At 40.8% G+C, this 19,235-nt stretch overlaps 1 protein-coding gene across 1 annotated transcript; it reads right to left on the reverse strand.

Annotated features, from left to right (window-relative positions):
* Positions 1-695: 695 nt before the first annotated feature.
* gprin3b (GPRIN family member 3b) lies at positions 696-2,900 on the reverse strand. The gene has a single exon (XM_060924875.1). It carries the CDS (start codon positions 2,898-2,900, stop codon positions 696-698), a length of 2,205 nt encoding a protein of 734 aa, XP_060780858.1.
* Positions 2,901-19,235: the final 16,335 nt, after the last annotated feature.

Below are 19,235 nucleotides of genomic sequence, written 5' to 3' on the forward strand. Positions count from 1 at the left end.
TTGATGATTTTAATATAAAATCAGGGTAACATTGCTACTGAATATGGTATCTATGGCACACCAGCACATTACTATATACAGAACAACAAGCACACCAGATTTTGGATTTTTTTTTTTTGGTTGTTGTTGCTGTTCTTGCACTTTATCATCACTAATTATCAAGTTATTTGGACTTGCAAAGCTTAATGATTAAACAAACTGATACAAATTAATTTCATAAATAATAGGAGCCAACCCGTCCTTAAAAATGCAAAACAATTATTTACCAAACTCAGATTTTAAATTCAACTGCACAAGGTTTTTGTAAAAATTAACAGTAGTAAGCTTACATCTGATATTTAGTGCAATATATAACTGCAGATCCCACAATGGGAGGTTAATAGACAGCCATCTGAACCAATATACATGCATATAACTAAATATGTTCCATTATCTTCATTATATTATACGTTATCATTATTGCCATTTCACTCTAAATACTGTTAGAACTTTACTCTTGGCATATTTTTTAATTTCTAAAAATACTCCCTTGAATAATACTGTTTACTGACTTCACTTATACACTCACCAGTTGTTTTAAATGCCACACATTCTGCATCATGAACTGGGAATAGTCCTGTCATGCTTTGCACTAGAACCACCTCCAAGAAGATTCTGTGCCAGGCAATCATCGGACCATGATTACTCAGCAGTTCTCACTCCAGCACTGCCGACGGGGGTGGACGTACACAACAGTTGGGCCGTCGGACATTTTGGAACATGGACCTGAATACGTTAGCCTGCCTTCGCTTAGTCTTTCTGTCTGATGGTGAATCAGATGACATCGATTTCCTGAGCACTGTCTGAGCTATGATCTTCTTCTCATGCTCTTTGATTTTGCACTGAAGGTGACTCTGGATAGCGAAACCAAGCGACTCTGGATCCAGCGAGGCACCGTACACCTCCCATGTCATACCCTGCTCATCCCACACCACATCATGAACACTCTTCTTGGTTGGCTTGGCTGCCTTCTCGTCCTCCTTCTTATCCCTCTCTGGCTCCAGATTGGAGCCTTGCTTTGCAGACTTGGCTATGGATTTGTCAACCAGCTGCTCTGTCTTCATTTTGTCCTCTGAACTGGTGCTTGATGATGAGGCAGAAGCCTCTTTGTTGGTTTCATTAGCTGCAACCACTTGTGTAGAGGGCTTTGAATGTGAAATGGGGGATTTAGCAGTAGGAGGCCTGGCAGGTTGTTCTGACTGAGGACTTCTTGCAGACAGAGCTTGACAGACCTGATTGGTTGTTGTGGTTGATATCTCACCAAAGCCCTTTTCCTTGGCGTCCTGTTTTACAGAACGTGAAATAGAAAGCACAGGGGAGACTTTGTAGCTCTGACTTTGACAACTAGCTTCATTTGATAGCTTATTTTGATTGCATGTCTCGATATTAATCTGATAAACTGGTTGAAGAGGTGAATATCCTTTTGGGGCATTGTAAATTGGTAGTCCAGGCTCCTTGGGCTTGGCTCCAAGTCTGTTCTCATGTTGTAAAACACCATCTGTGTGCACCAAAACGCCTCCAGATTGAGGAAATCCATCTGACAAGGTTGTGATAGATGGGCCACATGAACTGCCAGACATTTCCGTTATAATCGGCACCTCTGCACTGTCCTTATGATATACCATTGCAAGGCTCTCCATTTCTTCCATTTGAAGACAAACAGACACCCGTTTGGGTTGGTATGGAAAAAGACTGGGACTTGTTTCAACAGCTCGAGTGCAGACTAAAGCCACAGCTTGCACCTCTACATCCTGGTGCTGTTTAGAGGGTGAGGTGCCACAGTCTGCTGCTGATGTCATGGTGGAAGCCTCACGGTACAGCTTACAATGTTTCTTCTTATTGTCCTCTGAAACAGATCCTTGTGTTTGAATTGCCTCATCAGTCACTTCAGCATGGAGCTTAATGGAGTGACTTAAGGAGATGTCCAGGGAGTGTTGAGACGTGCTATTTATTGGGACAGTATGATGGAGTTTGGCATCATTGGCATCATATTCAGATTTGGGGCAGGATTCTTTGTCTTTAAGAGGTGTGGATTGTTTTTTGCTCACTTGTAATATAGTAAGGTCTGCCTCAGGTTTCTCATTGCTGCTTGCTGGCTGAGAGATCTCTGCTGGTCTAGGAACTGATTGGGAAACATCTGTTGTAAGGCCTTGTGGGCAAGTCCCTCCTTGCAATTTCCTAGTTGATTCCGGGTGTGGTTGAGTCGCCTCATCCATGCTGGTGACCAGAACTAGATCTGAACTAATGGTGCAGCTCGATTCTTTAAGTTCATGTAAATGGGAAGTGTCCTTGTTTGCGGTCCTGCTGCTGGGAGGTAAGTCTGTGAGCTTAGGATCGCATGTATGACATGGCTTTTGCCTTTGTGCTGTCAGTTCCTCAGATTCCGATGCTTTATTCTGTACTTTCTCTGCAGTCTGGTCTTCCTTGATTCCTTGTTTAGCATGACTGTCATTTCTCCCCTTATCATCTTGAGGAAGTGTTTCTGCACATGTTGGGGTACTTGAACAAATATCCTTGCTTTTGGCAGAAATGGTTGGTAAAGACTTTGCGCTGACATTGCTGTTTTCCGTCTTGGTGTTTACATGAGGTTCCTGGGCATCAGGTTTTCTATGATCCTCATTGTTAGAAGAAGGAGATTTGGATGTTCCTTCCAGTGGTTTCCCTTTACTTGTAGACTTATGCTGCATATTATCCTGATCTGGCTTTGTATTTTGGGTGGAAGCACAATCTTTTGTCAGGTTTAAACCTGAGTCTTGTAGACAGATTGTGTTTGCGTCCTTGTTGCCCAAATTATCCGTACCAGATAGTCGAGGGACCATTTGAACAGTAACAGTCCTTTTGGGGTTAGGGACTGTTCCCATTCTGAATCCAGTTTTATTGCTTCCTTTGGTGTTAGTCCAAAATCAAAGTGGATAGCCTGGAAGAATGGAATTAGACACAAATTTAAGACATATTATACTAAATTAATATATGTAATAAAACATCAGAAGGTTCAGCCATATACAAGATCTCTATATTACCTGATTGAGCCATATTTTTGCTTTTTATCTATGGACAAGCTCATTTAGCAAAAAGAGGTCTTCAAGGTGCCTTTAGATAGTTAAGGGATTTCCAGTTTTACTTCGAACCTTCTCTGATCAGGAAAACACTTTAATGGTTTCCTCAAAGGGACCGTTTTCTAGCAGTATAAGCATTTTTTAAATGAAAAACAATAAAAAAGAGAAAATCATGAGAGATTTGTAGTGCTCTAGCATCTTGTCTTCTCTGAATGACAATATTAAATGAGAAGAGAAACATCTGAGGACGACACTGAGTTTAAATCCAACAGCTCCATCAGGAGCCTAGTATTTCTAACCTACTGAGTCATTACTCTATGTTTTTCAGACATCCCCATTGGACAGTCGTAATTCCAGTTTAAAGTTTATGATGAAGTTTGATTGCAATACGTCAAGATGGGAGACAATCTGAGGACTGAAGACAAAGAAATAAATTCTCTAGAGATTTTTCAGAGCCCAAAGCAACAGCACTGATAGACATAACAACTCGAGAAGACATAACCACGCACCAAGGCCCTGAGAAGAGAAAAAGATCACTGATAACTAAAGGAGTTTCATTTACTGTATTTTCAGGAGAATTCATGAATATCAGCGAGTGTAGTATAATTTGGCATAATTTAAAAAATGTCTCCTTTATTATGCAAAAAAGAACCACAAATTAATTACATGACCTCAAGTAACATGTCTCTAATGACCTACACTATAATATTAACCCAGCTTGGGTTAAGCTAAACTGTGAAGTGACATGACACATGACAATATAGTCAATGTTTCCTAATACTGTGTATCATGATAGTGATGCTAGCAAGAATGTGCCGCATTACAGTACATTAATGTCTGACATCTTGTATTGAATCGTGGGAGGAATAATTTAGCATTAGGATAGTCCTCTGTGATTTTACAATCAATCTTGGACAAGCCAAAGCTCTGGAGACCTGACAGCGTCAAACAAAAAATAAATAAATAAATAAATAAATAAATAAATAGCTGTCTATCACACAAATACATCTACAGGACTGTAAAACAAGCCAGTTAGACAATAATTAAGTGTTTTTGCCATCTATCACACCACATACAAACACAAAATCTCACTAGAGACATGCTACACTGTTTTGTCCATGTAGTTATTAAATTCTTCCTATTAGAGAGCTTCTTATTCAGTAATGTCCAGAACTTTGGCAGGCTTCCCGATGCTTTGGCCAGAATACAAGCTGCATGTAAATAATAAACATCAGTGCACCAAGTTTATAATGATTGATGCATTTTTTTCTCCCCTCTGGCAGAAATACAAAAATAAATTGTATGCTCGGTAATAGCTGTTATGTTCTCTTGGGAAAAATGATGACTAAAAGTGTGCATAAAGAATAAAACACTTGCATCATCTCTAACTCGGCTTTACATCATGATAAATGGTGAAGCGGAAATGGCCAGGTAAGGACCTGCAAGAGCAATTTTGAGCAATGCATTTCATCCCTTGAAAAATGAGACACCACTTTTGTAATGCAGATTCTTGAAGACAATCGAGGGACGTTACAGGACACACACACACACACGCACACATATTACGGACTGCCTGGAAGAAAAAGATTGCGTGAAATTTTGATAAAGCATGACATCTGGGTATCATATTGAAACTGTAACGTGAAATATACCATGATGAAAATGCATCTTTCTCTATGAAACTGAACTTAAATACATGGAGAGAGAGAGAGAGAGAGAGAGAGAGAGAGAGAGAGAGAGAGAGAGAGAGAGAGACAGTACGATCCAGTGCAATGTGATCCAAAAATCTCCTGCATGTCAACAATGTCATTACATTATAATAATAATGAGTTATTATGGAGCTTTATCATTTAATAAGCCAAGTTGCAGCAAAGGCAGGACTAAATTGAGGCTGGTTAATTTTGGATCCAGCACTTAGATCTTGTATGCAGGTCACAATGAAGTTGAAAATGAACTGGTTAATGAGACCTGATGAATTGAGGTGCATTAAAATGCTCAGCATCACCTGTCAGTTCACAGGATCATGAGTGCAACATGGGATAAAGAGACAAACTGGGGATGGATTGGTCCTGCTCCTTCTGTTTAAACAACACATCCATTCACTCCGAGTGTGTTTCTGATGAAATGTGGTCAGTGGTCAGTGGAAAGGGGGGTGCTATGGATGCATGGATGACCTTGTCATTAAATTAATTATAAGGAGAATCCAGACAAAAACACATGCATGCAGAAGAAGAAAAAAATCCTACCTGCTCTTGTCTTTGTCTCAGTCTCACATCATGCTCAGGTTTGCATGCACACTGCACTGTGGGTTTTTTTCTTTCTTTCTTTTTTTTTTTTTTTCCTGCTCCTCTCATATATAGGACACTGGGCTGAATATCAATGGAAGGATTTCAGCCGCACGGCAGCAGCGGCTCGAAGCCACGCCCTCCGGAGCAGAGAATATGTTAATGAGACCAAAGTCGGCTCGTTGATTGGTCAGATCCCCTGGAAGCCGCTCTGCAGTTGTAAACGCCCCTAATTTTTAATCATCAGAAGCTTTATAGTCGTCTGTTGAACTAGCAAATGGAATTGTTATATATTAAACTACACAAAATCAGTGGATCTTGAAGTGGCACACTTTTAGAAATAAAGGTAGAGGAGAGCAGGGGAAGTTGTTGCAAGGGGAGACTTGGGACAGTTTGTCTTCCCATAACCAATCAGGTTTTAGATGGGGTGGTGTAGTGGTTAGCGCTGTCACCTCACAGCAAGAAAGTCCGGGTTCGAGCCCGGCGGCCGACGAGGGCCTTTCTGTGTACAGTTTACATGTTCTCCCCGTGTCCGCGTGGGTTTCCTCCAGGTGCTCCGGTTTCCCCCACAGTCCAAAGACATGCAGGTTAGCCTAACTGGTGACTCTAAATTGACCGTAGGTGTGAATGTGAGTGTGAATGGTTGTCTGTGTCTATGTGTCAGGCCTGTGATGACCTGGCGACTTGTCCAGGGTGTACCCCGCCTCTCGTCCATAGTCAGCTGGGATAGGCTCCAGCTTACCCGCGACCCTGTTTGACAGGATAAGCGGCTACAGATAATGGAAGGAGGTTTTAGATGACATCAGAAGCTCGATGTTGGCCCTGAGAGTAACCGACTTCCTTTGGAGCCATGACACTGCAGTAAGGTCTGTGCAGTTCTTTTTTTTTTTAATCAACCAAAATGTGTATTTTCTACTTCACCCCTACCTCCGTTCTATGGTGTAATGTACACTGGTGAATTGGGATTTGTTAGGAATTAAAGTATGTAGCCTAGAGTTACCAGGTATAGTATTATTTATTAAACTTTAATTCTGGGGGAAAACATTTAAAGATTTTTATTTTTTTCAAAATGGCCAGATGGGGAGAGTTGGGACAGTTCATCGTGTTACAGGTTTTTTTCTTGTAGTTTACAAATCTACCTCTGTCATCAAAAGTAAAGTACTCAAACTGTTTGGCCAGATAAAATGAACGGATCGTGGTGTCAGCAAGACCTGTTTGGAAGGCATGATTAATGGAAAGAGAAACAGGGGTCGGCAACCTAAGAGATGGAGAGATAAGATCACAGCATGGACAGGTCTGTCCATGATATAAATTCCTTGAATGCTCTTGCCAAAGATCGAGATCTATGGAAGCAACTATCTTATGTTAGTGCACATTCTGCTGCAGGCAAAGATCGCGGTTAATGATGATGACAAATCTAAAATTGTTTAATTAATTTATTTTTTGTTAAAAATGTGGACGTGTCTCTGCATGAGGATGAAGCTTATTTCATTCCTTCTTGAGAATGGAACTATTTTGTCTCGTCAGGTTTTGGGTAAGGCGGCATGGTGATGTAGTGATTAGCACTGTCGCCTCACAGCAAGAAGGTCCGGGTTCGAGCCCCGTGGCCGGCGAGGGCCTTTCTGTGCGGAGTTTGCATGTTCTCCCCGTGTCTGTGTGGGTTTCCTCCGGGTGCTCCGGTTTCCCCCACAGTCCAAAGACATGCGGGTTAGGTTAACTGGTGACTCTAAATTGACCGTAGGTGTGAATGTGAGTGTGAATGGTTGTTTGTCTCTATGTGTCAGCCCTGTGATGACCTGGCAACTTGTCCAGGGTGTACCCCGCCTTTCGCCCGTACTCAGCTGGGATAGGCTCCAGCTTGCCTGCAACCCTGTTGGACAGGATAAGCGGCTACAAATAATGGATGGATGGATGGATGGATGGATGGAGGTTTTGGGTAAACTGATTTATTTTTCTATCGCTGGCATGGTGGTATAGTAGTTAGCACTGTCGCCTCACAGCACAAAGCTTCTGGGTTTGCACCCAATGGCCTGTTGCATGTTCTCCCTGTGTCTGTGTGGGTTTCCTCCGGGTGCTCCGGTTTCCCCCACAGTCCAAAGACATGCAGTTAGGCTAATTGGTGGCTCTAAATTGCTGATAGGTGTGAATGGTTGAAACTTCTCTAATAATCCAGTAGAAGGCAATGGGAAATCACTACTGTAAGTCTCATCTCATCTCATTTCATTATCTCTAGCCGCTTTATCCTGTTCTACAGGGTCGCAGGCAAGCTGGAGCCTATCCCAGCTGACTACGGGCGAAAGGCGGGGTACACCCTGGACAAGTCGCCAGGTCATCACAGGGCCGACACATAGAACCATTCACTCACATTCACACCTACGGTCAATTTAGAGTCACCAGTTAACCTAACCTGCATGTCTTTGGACTGTGGGGGAAACCGGAGCACCCGGAGGAAACCCACGCAGACACGGGGAGAACATGCAAACTCCGCACAGAAAGGCCCTCGCCGGCCACGGGGCTCGAACCCGGACCTTCTTGCTGTGAGGCGACAGCGCTAACCACTACACCACCGTGCCGCCCCAAGTTTAGATAATAAATAAAAATTAAACATGTAGAATTAAGCTAGATATTTTATTTTTGTTCCATATCTCCCACCATAATGTCCCATGTCTCCCTTCAATGTCTCATGTTTCCCCACAAAAAAATAATAATAGAAAAAGTGAAGACTGAAGGCCAGTATATGTGACAAGCTGGGAAACTAATGTTGTGTTAAGAGGGTAGAGTAAATGCTCTCTAATGCAATATGAATGTGATGCTACCTGCAAAGAATTTCACACAATCTACAAAAGCTGAAAACTTGTCCCAAGTCTCACTGCCCTCCCCTATATTTCCTTCTCTCACGGTGGGGGTGGGGTGGGCTTATCATCAAAAGTACATCTTTAGTATGCATCATTTTTTTTTTTTTTAAATAATTGCAACCTAGGGCAGCACAGTGGTGCAGTGTTTAGCACCTTCACCTCACAGCAAGCAGGTTCTGGATTCGAACCTGCCTGCTACTGTGTGGAGTTTGCATGTTCTTCCCATGTCTGTGTGGGTTTCTTCTGGGTTCTCCAGTTTTCTCGCATCACAAATTGTTGACCCTAAATTGCCCCCGGGTGTGAATGAGTGTGCATCTCATCCAGGTTGTAGCCTATTTTGCTGCATGCTCAGCATTCTGAGAATAGACTCTGGATTCACGACAACCCTGACCAGAATAAAGCACTTACTGAACATGAACTATCTCCACAAGAGTGTGTTTTTTAGACTGATAGTACTCTAAGTTCATGACCTAGTTAAACAGTATGTAGTTATTGATAGAGTGTTCAAAGCACTTCTGTAAGTTGCTCTGGATAATGGTATCTGCCAAATGCCGTAAATATACGTGTGAATGAATGAATGAATGAATGAATGAATGAATGAAGACCACTTAAAGCTATACTGCCTTTCAGATTTTTCAAATGTAGGTCATAAAAATAATTTTCCCTGACGCCCAATTATTTTTGTTTAGTGGACCGAAAGCTACTGAATTTGAATCACAGACTTCCAATTGTATTAGTTTTTTTTAAATAGAACAATTAATTAATTTAGGGCCAAATGGCCCTAAATTCTCTGCTATTTTTTCCTGCTTCACCATGACCCAATTCAAGATACTACATCATGTATCATGTGGTGTGCTTGCCCCGTTCGTGCAAGACATTGTGGGATGCAAATTTGAAACAAGAAAGAAAAATGGAGGATGTGAGTGTATGCGAATGAAACGTGAAAGACCAACTACAGTAACGGAAAGCGAGAAGAAAAGACGTTATGTTGCGAAGGAAAGGAAACGCAAGACCAAATTAATAAATATCGGCGGTCAGCAAGCACCTCGGTGTGATCAGCTGTTCGTTTAGCGACAGAATGATGGAACTGTCAGTGCATGGTCAAAGGTAAACCTGCAGATGGCAGTAATGCAACACTGTGGATACCAGCTGCTGTAAGTCAAGTCAAGTCAACTTTATTGTCAAATATGCTATACATGCTCGACATACAGCACAGATGAAATATCAGTCCTCTCTGACCCACGGTGCAAACAGGCAATGCAATAAATAAAAACAGAATAATTGAAAAAACAAACAATATAAACAGTATAAACACTCTAGATAGGAACTAGACAGACTAAACACTCAAACAATATAAACAGTATAAATAAACAGTATAAACTGTAAAACTCAAAAGAAGAAAAAGAAGTTCAACCTGTGCATGCACACATGGACTTCCTCTGTTTGTTTACTTGACTAAATGAAGTGAGCGATTTCATGCACATTATTTGCTCGGGAATCCCCTCAAATTAAATAACTTCCCAGCTACAGAATGGCCTGATATTTTGTGAGATATTACAGAAATAAATATATATCTCAATGACCAAATTTCAGATGGAACTAAATTTCACTGATTTTATGAAATCGAAAGGCCGTCTAGCTTTAACGACCACTAATGTACCTTTAAAGCTTTAAAAGCTAAGTTATCTCTAGAAGCTAATTAAAGTGCACCACAGGGAAAAGATACACTCTAAAGATGAGATGTATCCTTGGTCGTTTCGTATCTTTATTTGTGAGAATGCAGGAATCCTTTTCAGCCATGGGGTTCCTTTTTTCTTATAGTTATGAGGCATATTTGACTGGTCACTATTTCAATATTTATGGGTTTAATCCAAACGTCAAAAAACACATATCCTATAAATAATGCCAACTTGGACCGAATGTGTTCTGATGATGCAAATTTCAGGAATAAAAATTGTTGTGTACATTGAAATAAAAAGCTTAGTCTGTGAGTATTTTGAGTATGTTCTGTACCAAGGTGGCCCATGGAATTTATTTTACAGTTAAAGCACTTCCTGACTGCAAAAAGTTTGATCACAGCCACGCAAGATTAGAAAACTGGGCCAAATGCTAATTAAAGCGATATAAGTTTAGCACAATAGCAACTTGCCTGCATATTGGATTGAGAACAAAATAACATACATAAAAAATGTCTATAAATAGTCTGACAGTTTACATTAAGCATTTCTCTGTTGTGCACGGTTTTAGTGGTTTCCTGAATATAATTAATGCTCTTTAAATGTTTCTACTTAATTGAAATATTTGCCAATTCTATCTAAATAACCAGGAGTGTTAACTATCCAACATGGCTGCCCATCAATAAAAAGAAAATCAGACATTGGCTTGAAGATATGAAGTTTATCTTCTTGTGTTGAAAAACTCGTATTTTTCATACAAAACACATTGCAGATCTGAGTGACATGTACCTGCTGGGAGGTCTGTATCATGAAATACCATGACCGAGGTCACGGTATTTTACGATACAGACCGACCTTAAAGTGCCATTCCACCATTGGATGTATTCTTTGGCATAAAATACAATATATTTTATGACAACATGACTAGACAGAGAAATCTTTTAGCTTCAAAATGATATATCAAACATAATTTTTTGACAATGACAAGTATATTAATTTTGCGACCAAAGTCACCTACCCTTTTAATTTCCGCGCGGTAGTGAAACGTGATGTCATCGGCAGGTTCCCCTTCTTGTGTACCACGTGTCGGTCTATTTTTAGACCAGGAAACCCCCAAAGTGAGAGAGTCATTTCTCCTCGTATATGGGGGCCAAAAAAATTGTGAAAAATTTTGAGTTAATCTTTCAGTTAGCTAGATTTATTGGTATTAACTAGATTTATTGGTATTATTTTTATCGCATTCTATCCGCCATTGCTGATAATATGTGCCACGTCACACGTCACGTGGTACACAAGAAGGGGAACCTGCCGATGACATCACGCGCGGAAATTAAAAGGGTAGGTGACTTTGGTCGCAAAATTAATATACTTTTCGTTGTCAAAAAATTATGTTTGATATATCATTTTGAAGCTAAAAGATTTCTCTATCTAGTGATACCATTTATATATGTTGTCAAAATATATTGTATTTTATGCCAAAGAATACATCCAATGGTGGAATGGCACTTTAAGCTAGTAAATAATATATTTATTTTTAAACCATATTTAGAACAAACCTGCTTCAAGCTCATCAAAAACCTGTTTGACAAGCTACGTCAGCTCAGAATTTTCCAAAAATAAAACTTGCTTTCGCTGTGAATACTGTCGTTATCGCTATTCATGCTGTAAAATTAATGCTATTATACAGAGAAATGCGAAAATAAATGTTGACAAAAAATTGCTACTACATTTGTTGTTGTTGTGAACGAACGAGTCGTCAAAGGTCTGTAACCGGGGTCTGTATTGTAGGATTCCGGACTGCTCACAAGCCAATCAGAGCACATGATTTGATGGAAACTGGACCGTGAAAAAAAAATTAACAGTTATTCCATGAAATCGAGTCGTGCATGAGCTGATCGGCTATAAGCCATGTACAGTGAGATTGAGTGGAATAACTTTTATTCTATCCACATTCACTGGATTTTGAGAAACAGAGCATTTTTATTTTTATTTTTTGCAAATTCGGTAAATAAAAACTTTAAACAAAATGTTCGACAAAATCATTTCCGCTTAGGCAGACTTATTAAAAGCCTATCGATGGCTGCATGAATGGATTTTAGTTATCCAACATTGCTGCCCATTTATACACTTATAATGGTATTATATGGACATGAGTGTTTTACTGGGAAATACGCCACTCGTATTTTTCATATGAGCTCCATCCGGGACATGGAGAACCAACAGCATGACATAAATCTCTATATTTCACTTGTGAGGAAATCGATGAATTGTTTTGATAAATTTGGGTACTTTTTGTTTGTGAATGTGTCTGTATAATAAAAAGAAAATCAGACGTTGGCTTGAAGATATGAAGTTTATCTTCTCGTGTTGAAAAACTCGCATTTTTCATACAAAACACACTGCAGATCTGAGTGACATATAAAATTTACCTGCTGGGAGGTTCGTATCGTGAAATACCGTGACCGAGGTCACGGTATTTTACGATACGGACCGACCTTAAGCTGGTAAATAATATATTTATTTTTAAACCATATTTAGAACAAACCTGCTACAAGCTCGTCAAAAACCTGTTTGACAAGCTACGTCAGCTCGGAATTTTCCAAAAATAAAACTTGCTTTCGCTGTGAACACTGACGTTATTGCTATTCATGCTGTAAAATTAATGCTATTATCCAGAGAAATACGAAAATAAATGTTGACAAAAAATTGCTACTACATTTGTTGTTGCTGTGAACGAACGAGTCGTCAAAGGTCTGTAACCGGGGTCTGTATTGTAGGATTCCAGACTGCTCGCGAGCCAATCAGAGCACACGATTTGATGGAAACTGGACCGTGAAAAAAAAATTAACAGTTATTCCATGAAATTGAGTCGTGCATGAGCTGATCGGCTATAAGCCATGTACAGTGAGATTGACTGGAATAACTGTTTTATTCTATCCACATTCACTGGATTTTGAGAAACAGAGCATTTTTATTTTTATTTTTTGCAAATTCGGTAAATAAAAACTTTAAACAAAATGTCCGACAAAATCATTTCCGCTTAGGCGGACTTATTAAAAGCCTATCGATGGCTGCATGAATGGATTTTAGTTATCCAACATTGCTGCCCATTTATACACTTATAATGGTATTGTATGGACATGAGTGTTTTACTGGGAAATACACGACTCGTATTTTTCATACGAGCTCCATCCGGGATACGGAGAACCAACAGCATTTTATTCTTTCGTGTTGTTTTTTTGGAGAAAGTGCCATCTTGCTGTCGTGCCGAGGTATAAAATAGGTTTAATTCTTCTTTGGACATTTCAGTTCTGTAATTTTCAAACGTCTTTGAACCAGTCAAAAAAAATTCCACAAATTCTAATGCTTAAAGATGAAGAATCCAAACAAACTGGCAAAATGACAGGAGCAATTTGTGAAAAATTCTATAATAATAATTCTTGAAAAATAAAAAAGATACGTTCTTACCATCAAATACTTTCATCCATCCATCCATCCATTATCCATAATCACTTATCCTGTACAGGGTCACAAGCAAGCTGGAGCCTATCCCAGCTGACTACAGGTGAGAGGCGGGGTACACCCTGGACAAGTCACCAGATCGTCACAGGGCTGACACGTAGAGACAAACGACCATTCACACTCACATTCACACCTACGGTCAATTTAGAGTCACCAGTTAACCTAACCTGCATGTCTTTGGACTGTGGAGGAAACCGGAGCACCCGGAGGAAACCCACGCGAACACGGGGAGAACATGCACACTCCATACAGAAAAGCCCCCATCGGCCACTGGGCTCGAACCCAGAACCTTCTTGCTGTGAGGCAACAATGCTAACCACTACACTACCAAATACTTTCATTCCATATTTTGTTGGATTTTTGGGGGGGGTTGTTTTTGAGTAGTTTTTATTTCATCCTCGGTTGGTTCAGCAAGACACTCCACCATTTTGTTTTTCTCTACTCACGGTATGTGAGCTGATAGCCTCGTAGTAGCCAATCAGAGCATGCGATTGTTCATATCCAGTGAATGTGGATAGAATATTTCTCAATATTTCACTCCGATGACGTCTCTCACAGTGTTTTCTGCTGTTGTCAAAATGGTGAACGAGTTCAAAATTAAAATTCTTTTGATTAACTTGTGTTTTTTGTTTGTTTGTTTGTTTGTTTGTTTGTTTGTTTGTTTTATGTGTGTGTGTGTGTGTGTGTGTGTGTGTGTGTGTGTGTGTGTCCATATAATATAAAGAACATTACACTTTAGCGCGAAGATATGAAGTTTATCTTCTCGTGTTGAAAATATTTTCACTTGTTCGCTTTGCTCACTCGTGATATATACATTCATCACTTGAAGATAAACTTCATATCTTTGTATAACCGTGTAATCTCCTCAAAAAAAAAATTTGCAGAGTAAACAGGCTGTAATTAAGACATCTTTGGTTTGTGTAATGTTGATTTTCTTAGCTAATATGCATCAAAGATGAAAACCAGGGGATCATATGGTGATTCAAAAATATAGGAATTAAAATTAACTACGGGGCGGCACAGTGGTGTAGTGGTTAGCGCTGTCGCCTCACAGCAAGAAGGTCCGGGTTCGAGCCCCGTGGCCGGCGAGGGCCTTTCTGTGTGGAGTTTGCATGTTCTCCCCGTGTCCGCGTGGGTTTCCTCCGGGTGCTCCGGTTTCCCCCACAGTCCAAAGACATGCAGGTTAGGTTAACTGGTGACTCTAAATTGACCGTGAGTGTGAATGGTTGTCTGTGTCTATGTGTCAGCCCTGTGATGACCTGGCGACTTGTCCAGGGTGTACCCCGCCTTCCGCCCGTAGTCAGCTGGGATAGGCTCCAGCTTGCCTGCGACCCTGTAGAACAGGATAAAGCGGCTAGAGATAATGAGATGAGATGAGATAATTTGGTACCAGTTTGTAGTTATGGGTTTTGTGGTGTTTTCTTGTCCAGTGAAGATTAGCTTTGCATTTTATTCCCTGTAAAAATGGGATTTAACATGGTAGTTATAGGTTAATTGAAAGCCATTTGGAAAAACCTTGATCGTGAAGTCAAAAATAAGCATTTAAATTTACCCCTAACCGCTCCCACATTTGAACCCACTGTGAACCTTGAACTGTATCTCCAACCATTTTCTCGTCCATTTGCTGGACTGGTGCTATAAAGATGTCTCATCTCATTATCTCTAGCCGCTTTATCCTGTTCTACAGGGTCGCAGGCAAGCTGGAGCCTATCCCAGCTGACTACGGGCGAAAGGCGGGGTACACCCTGGACAAGTCACCAGATCATCACAGGGCTGACACATAGACACAGACAACCATTCACACTCACATTCACACCTACGGTCAATTTAGAGTCACCAGTTAACCTAACCTGCATGTCTTTGGACTGTGGGGGAAACCGGAGCACCCGGAGGAAACCCACGCGGACACGGGGAGAACATGCAAACTCTGAACAGAAAGGCCCTCGCCGGCCACGGGGCTCGAACCTGGACCTTCTTGCTGTGAGGCGACAGCGCTAACCATTACACCACCGTGCCACCCGTTCATCAAATCATGCAGATACAAATCAAGAGCTTCAGTGAGCTTAATGTTCACTTCAAACATCAGAATGGAAAAAATTGTGATCTCAAACTCAGTGTGACTTTCAGTGGGGGTTTTTTGAGCCAGATGGACTGGTTTGAGTATTTCAGAAACTGCTGATCTCCTGGGGTTTTCACACACGGCAGTCTCTAGAGTTTACACAGAATGGTGCGAAAAACAAAAAAACACTGAGTTGAGTGAGCGACAGTTCTGTGTGTAGAAACAAACGCCTTGTTGATAAGAGAGGTCAGAGGAAAATGGCCAGATTGGTTCGAACTTTTTTGCCAGGAAGGATAGAGCAACTTATAGCAACTCTTTACAACTGTGGTGAGTAGAAAAGCATCTCAGCATGCAACAGCAGAAGACTGTTGGGTTCCACTCCTGCAGCCAAAAACAGGAATCTTAGAATCAGCAACAAGTTCCTATTGAAGTGCCGGTGAGTGTATTGACACTATGAAATCTGTAGTGCACTATATTGATACACCTACCATGGAGCACTTTATCAGCACCTTCTACCTTGTCCAACACTACCAAAGGATTAGCACTGGCTGATCCTGTGGTAGTTTACTGTACAGTACTGTTTATGGTAGATAAAAGAATATAAAAAAAAGATAAAAGAGTGAATTCATGTACACTTTGCAACACTTTGCTGCAGGGGGAAAATAATTTGTCTTAATTTTTCACTGTAGGAAAATTTCTTCCCATGGGCCAACATATGAATATCTTTTATTGTCACTGAATAAGTACAGCAGCACGATGGTGTAGTGGTTAGCACAGTTGCCTCACAGCAAGAAGGTTCTGGGTTCGAGCCCAGTGGCCAATGGGGGCCTTTCTGCAGTTATGGGGCCACAGCAGTTATGCTCATATTTACATAGGAATAACATCCATGAAATGTATCAGTCAGGATTTAGACCTCATCATAGCACAGAAACAGCTCTGGTTAAAGTAGTAAATGACCTACTGTTGGCGTCTGATCAGGGCTGTGTCTTGCTGCTTGTGTTGCTTGACCTTAGTGCAGCATGTGATACCACTGATCATTCCATTCTTCTGGATAGACTAGAAAATGTTGTGGGAGTTAAGGGAACGGCCCTCTCCTGGCTCAGGTCTTATTTAGCTGATCGCTATCAGTATGTTGATGTAAATGGTGATATTTCTAGACATACTGAGGTAAAGTTTGGTGTTCCACAAGGTTCTGTCTTGGGTCCACTGCTTTTTTCTTTATACATGTTACCTCTGGGTGATATTATTCGTAAACATTGTATTAGTTTCCACTGTTATGCTGATGACATGCAGTTGTATGTTTCTGCAAAACCAGATGAGAGACACCAGCTTAATAGAATTGAGGAATGTGTGAAGGACATTAGACACTGGATGCTTATTAACTTCCTTCTGCTTAACTCTGACAAGACTGAAGTACTTGTACTCGGACCACATGCAGCTAGAAGTAGGTTTTCTGATTACACAGTAACTCTGGACGGCCTTTCTGTTTTTTCACGTGCAGCAGTAAAAGACCTCGGAGTGATTATTGACCCCAGTCTTTCATTCAAAACTCATATTGATAACATTACCCAGATAGCTTTCTTTCATCTCAGAAATACTGCTAAGATAAGAAATTTAATGTTACTACATGACGCGGAAACACTAGTTCATGCTTTCGTTACCTCCAGGTTGGATTATTGTAATGCCTTACTGTCTGGATGTTCCAATAAGTGCATAAACAAGCTCCAGTTAGTTCAAAATGCAGCAGCAAGAGTCCTTACTAGAACTAGAAAATATGACCACATCACCCCTGTCTTATCCACACTGCATTGGCTCCCAATCAAATTTCGTATTGATTATAAAGTACTACTATTGACCTTTAAAGCACTGAATGGTCTTGCACCACAGTACCTGAGTGAACTTCTGCTCCTCTATGACCCGCCATGCCTACTTAGATCAAAAGGTGCAGGCTATCTGCTGGTACCTCATATAGTGAAGGCTACATCAGGGGGCAGAGCCTTTTCTTACAAAGCCCCACAGTTATGGAACAGCCTTCCAAGTAATGTTCAGGAATCAGACACAGTCTCAGTGTTTAAGTCTAGGCTGAAAACATATCTGTTTAGTCAAGCCTTGTGTTAATGGTGTTTATGAGGTAAAGGTGTAGATCTGGAGGGTCCTCAGACAGAGTGTTTGGTAAACTGGGATGTATGGATGCTGTCAGTCCCCCACTCACTTGCTCACTCAAGTTTGTTGACGGTGTAGTGGCTGCTGCTTTTCCCGGGGCTCCCTCATGCCTGTGTTACCTTCTTGCTCTCCCCTTTTAGTTATGCTGTCATAGTTAGTTGCCAGAGTCCCTGCTTGTACTCAGTGCAATATGTATACTGTTCCTACTTATTCAGGTGACATTGGGCATACCCAACAACATGTGTCCCCCCCCCCCCCAAATCTGTCCCTCTGAGTTACATGTCGGTCCTGGGATCGAGATGCTGACCTCTTCTGCTCCTCGGACCTGCCTGGTCCGTCCTGGTGCCCTGTGTCTGGTTGGAGTCTCATCACATCGCTCCTGTGGAGGGCGGCCCCATGTGGACAGTTGGGGGTCACGCCTGGAGGACACTCAGTGTGGGTGAAAGTTTTCCAATCTTCAAATGCCCAGTTTTTGTGAGTCTGTACCCACCCACTATATCCTTCTAATTCCTGTTCTTGACTGACAGAAATGAAACTCGATGTGGTTTTCTGTTATACATGTCTATCCACCTCAAGGTTTGATGTGTTGTACATTCTGAGATGCCTTTCTGCTCACCACAGTTGTAAAGAGTTGTTTGAGTTCCTGTAGCCTTTCTGTCAGCTTGAACCAATCTGACCATTGTCCTCTGATCTCTCTAATCAACAAGGTATTTATAAACCTGCAGAATTATTGCTGATTGGATTTTTGTTGTTGTTGTTGGTTTTTTTTGTTTGTTTTTTTTAATGTCCGCCAACTTTGTTGGAGAAGGTTATGTTTTTGCCTCTATTTGTTTGTCTGTTCCCAATGTAATTCAAAAAGTAATAAAGGGATTTTGATGAAATTTGGAGGAAAGGTGAGCCATGGGCCAGGGAAAAATTGATTAGATTTTGATGCAAATCTGGATATGTGTGCGGATCCAGGATCCAGATATGTATCCGGATCCTGGCTTTTTTTGTTTTTTCCCAACATAACTCAAAAAGTAGTGAATAGATTTTGATGAAATTTGGCAGAAAGGTGAGCCATAGGCCAAGGAACAATTGATTAGGCTAGATTTTGGTGCAAATCCAGATATGTGTGCGGATCCAGGATCCAGATATGTATCCGGAGCCTGGCTTTTTTTTGTCTTTTCCCAACATAGCTCAAAAAGTAATAAAGGGATTTTGATAAAATTTGGAGAAAAAGTGAGTCATAGGCCAAGGAACAATTGATTAGATTTTGATGCAAATCCAGATATGTGTGCGGATCCAGGATCCAGATATGTATCCGGATCCTGGCTTTTTTTGTCTTTTCCCAACATAACTCAAAAAGTAGTGAATGGATTTTGGTGAAATTTGGAGCAAAGATGAATCATAGGCCAAGGAACAATTGATTAGATTTTGATGCAAATCCGGATATGTGTGTGGATCCAGAATCCAGATATGTATCCGGATCCTGGCTTTTTTTTTTTTTGTCTGTTCCCAACATAACTCAAAAAGTAGTGAACAGATTTTGATGAAATTTGGAGGAAAGGTGAACTATGGGCCAAGGAACAATTGATTAG

The sequence above is a fragment of the Neoarius graeffei genome, chromosome 7 (genome assembly GCF_027579695.1).
Source record: "Neoarius graeffei isolate fNeoGra1 chromosome 7, fNeoGra1.pri, whole genome shotgun sequence".
NCBI lineage: Eukaryota > Metazoa > Chordata > Actinopteri > Siluriformes > Ariidae > Neoarius > Neoarius graeffei.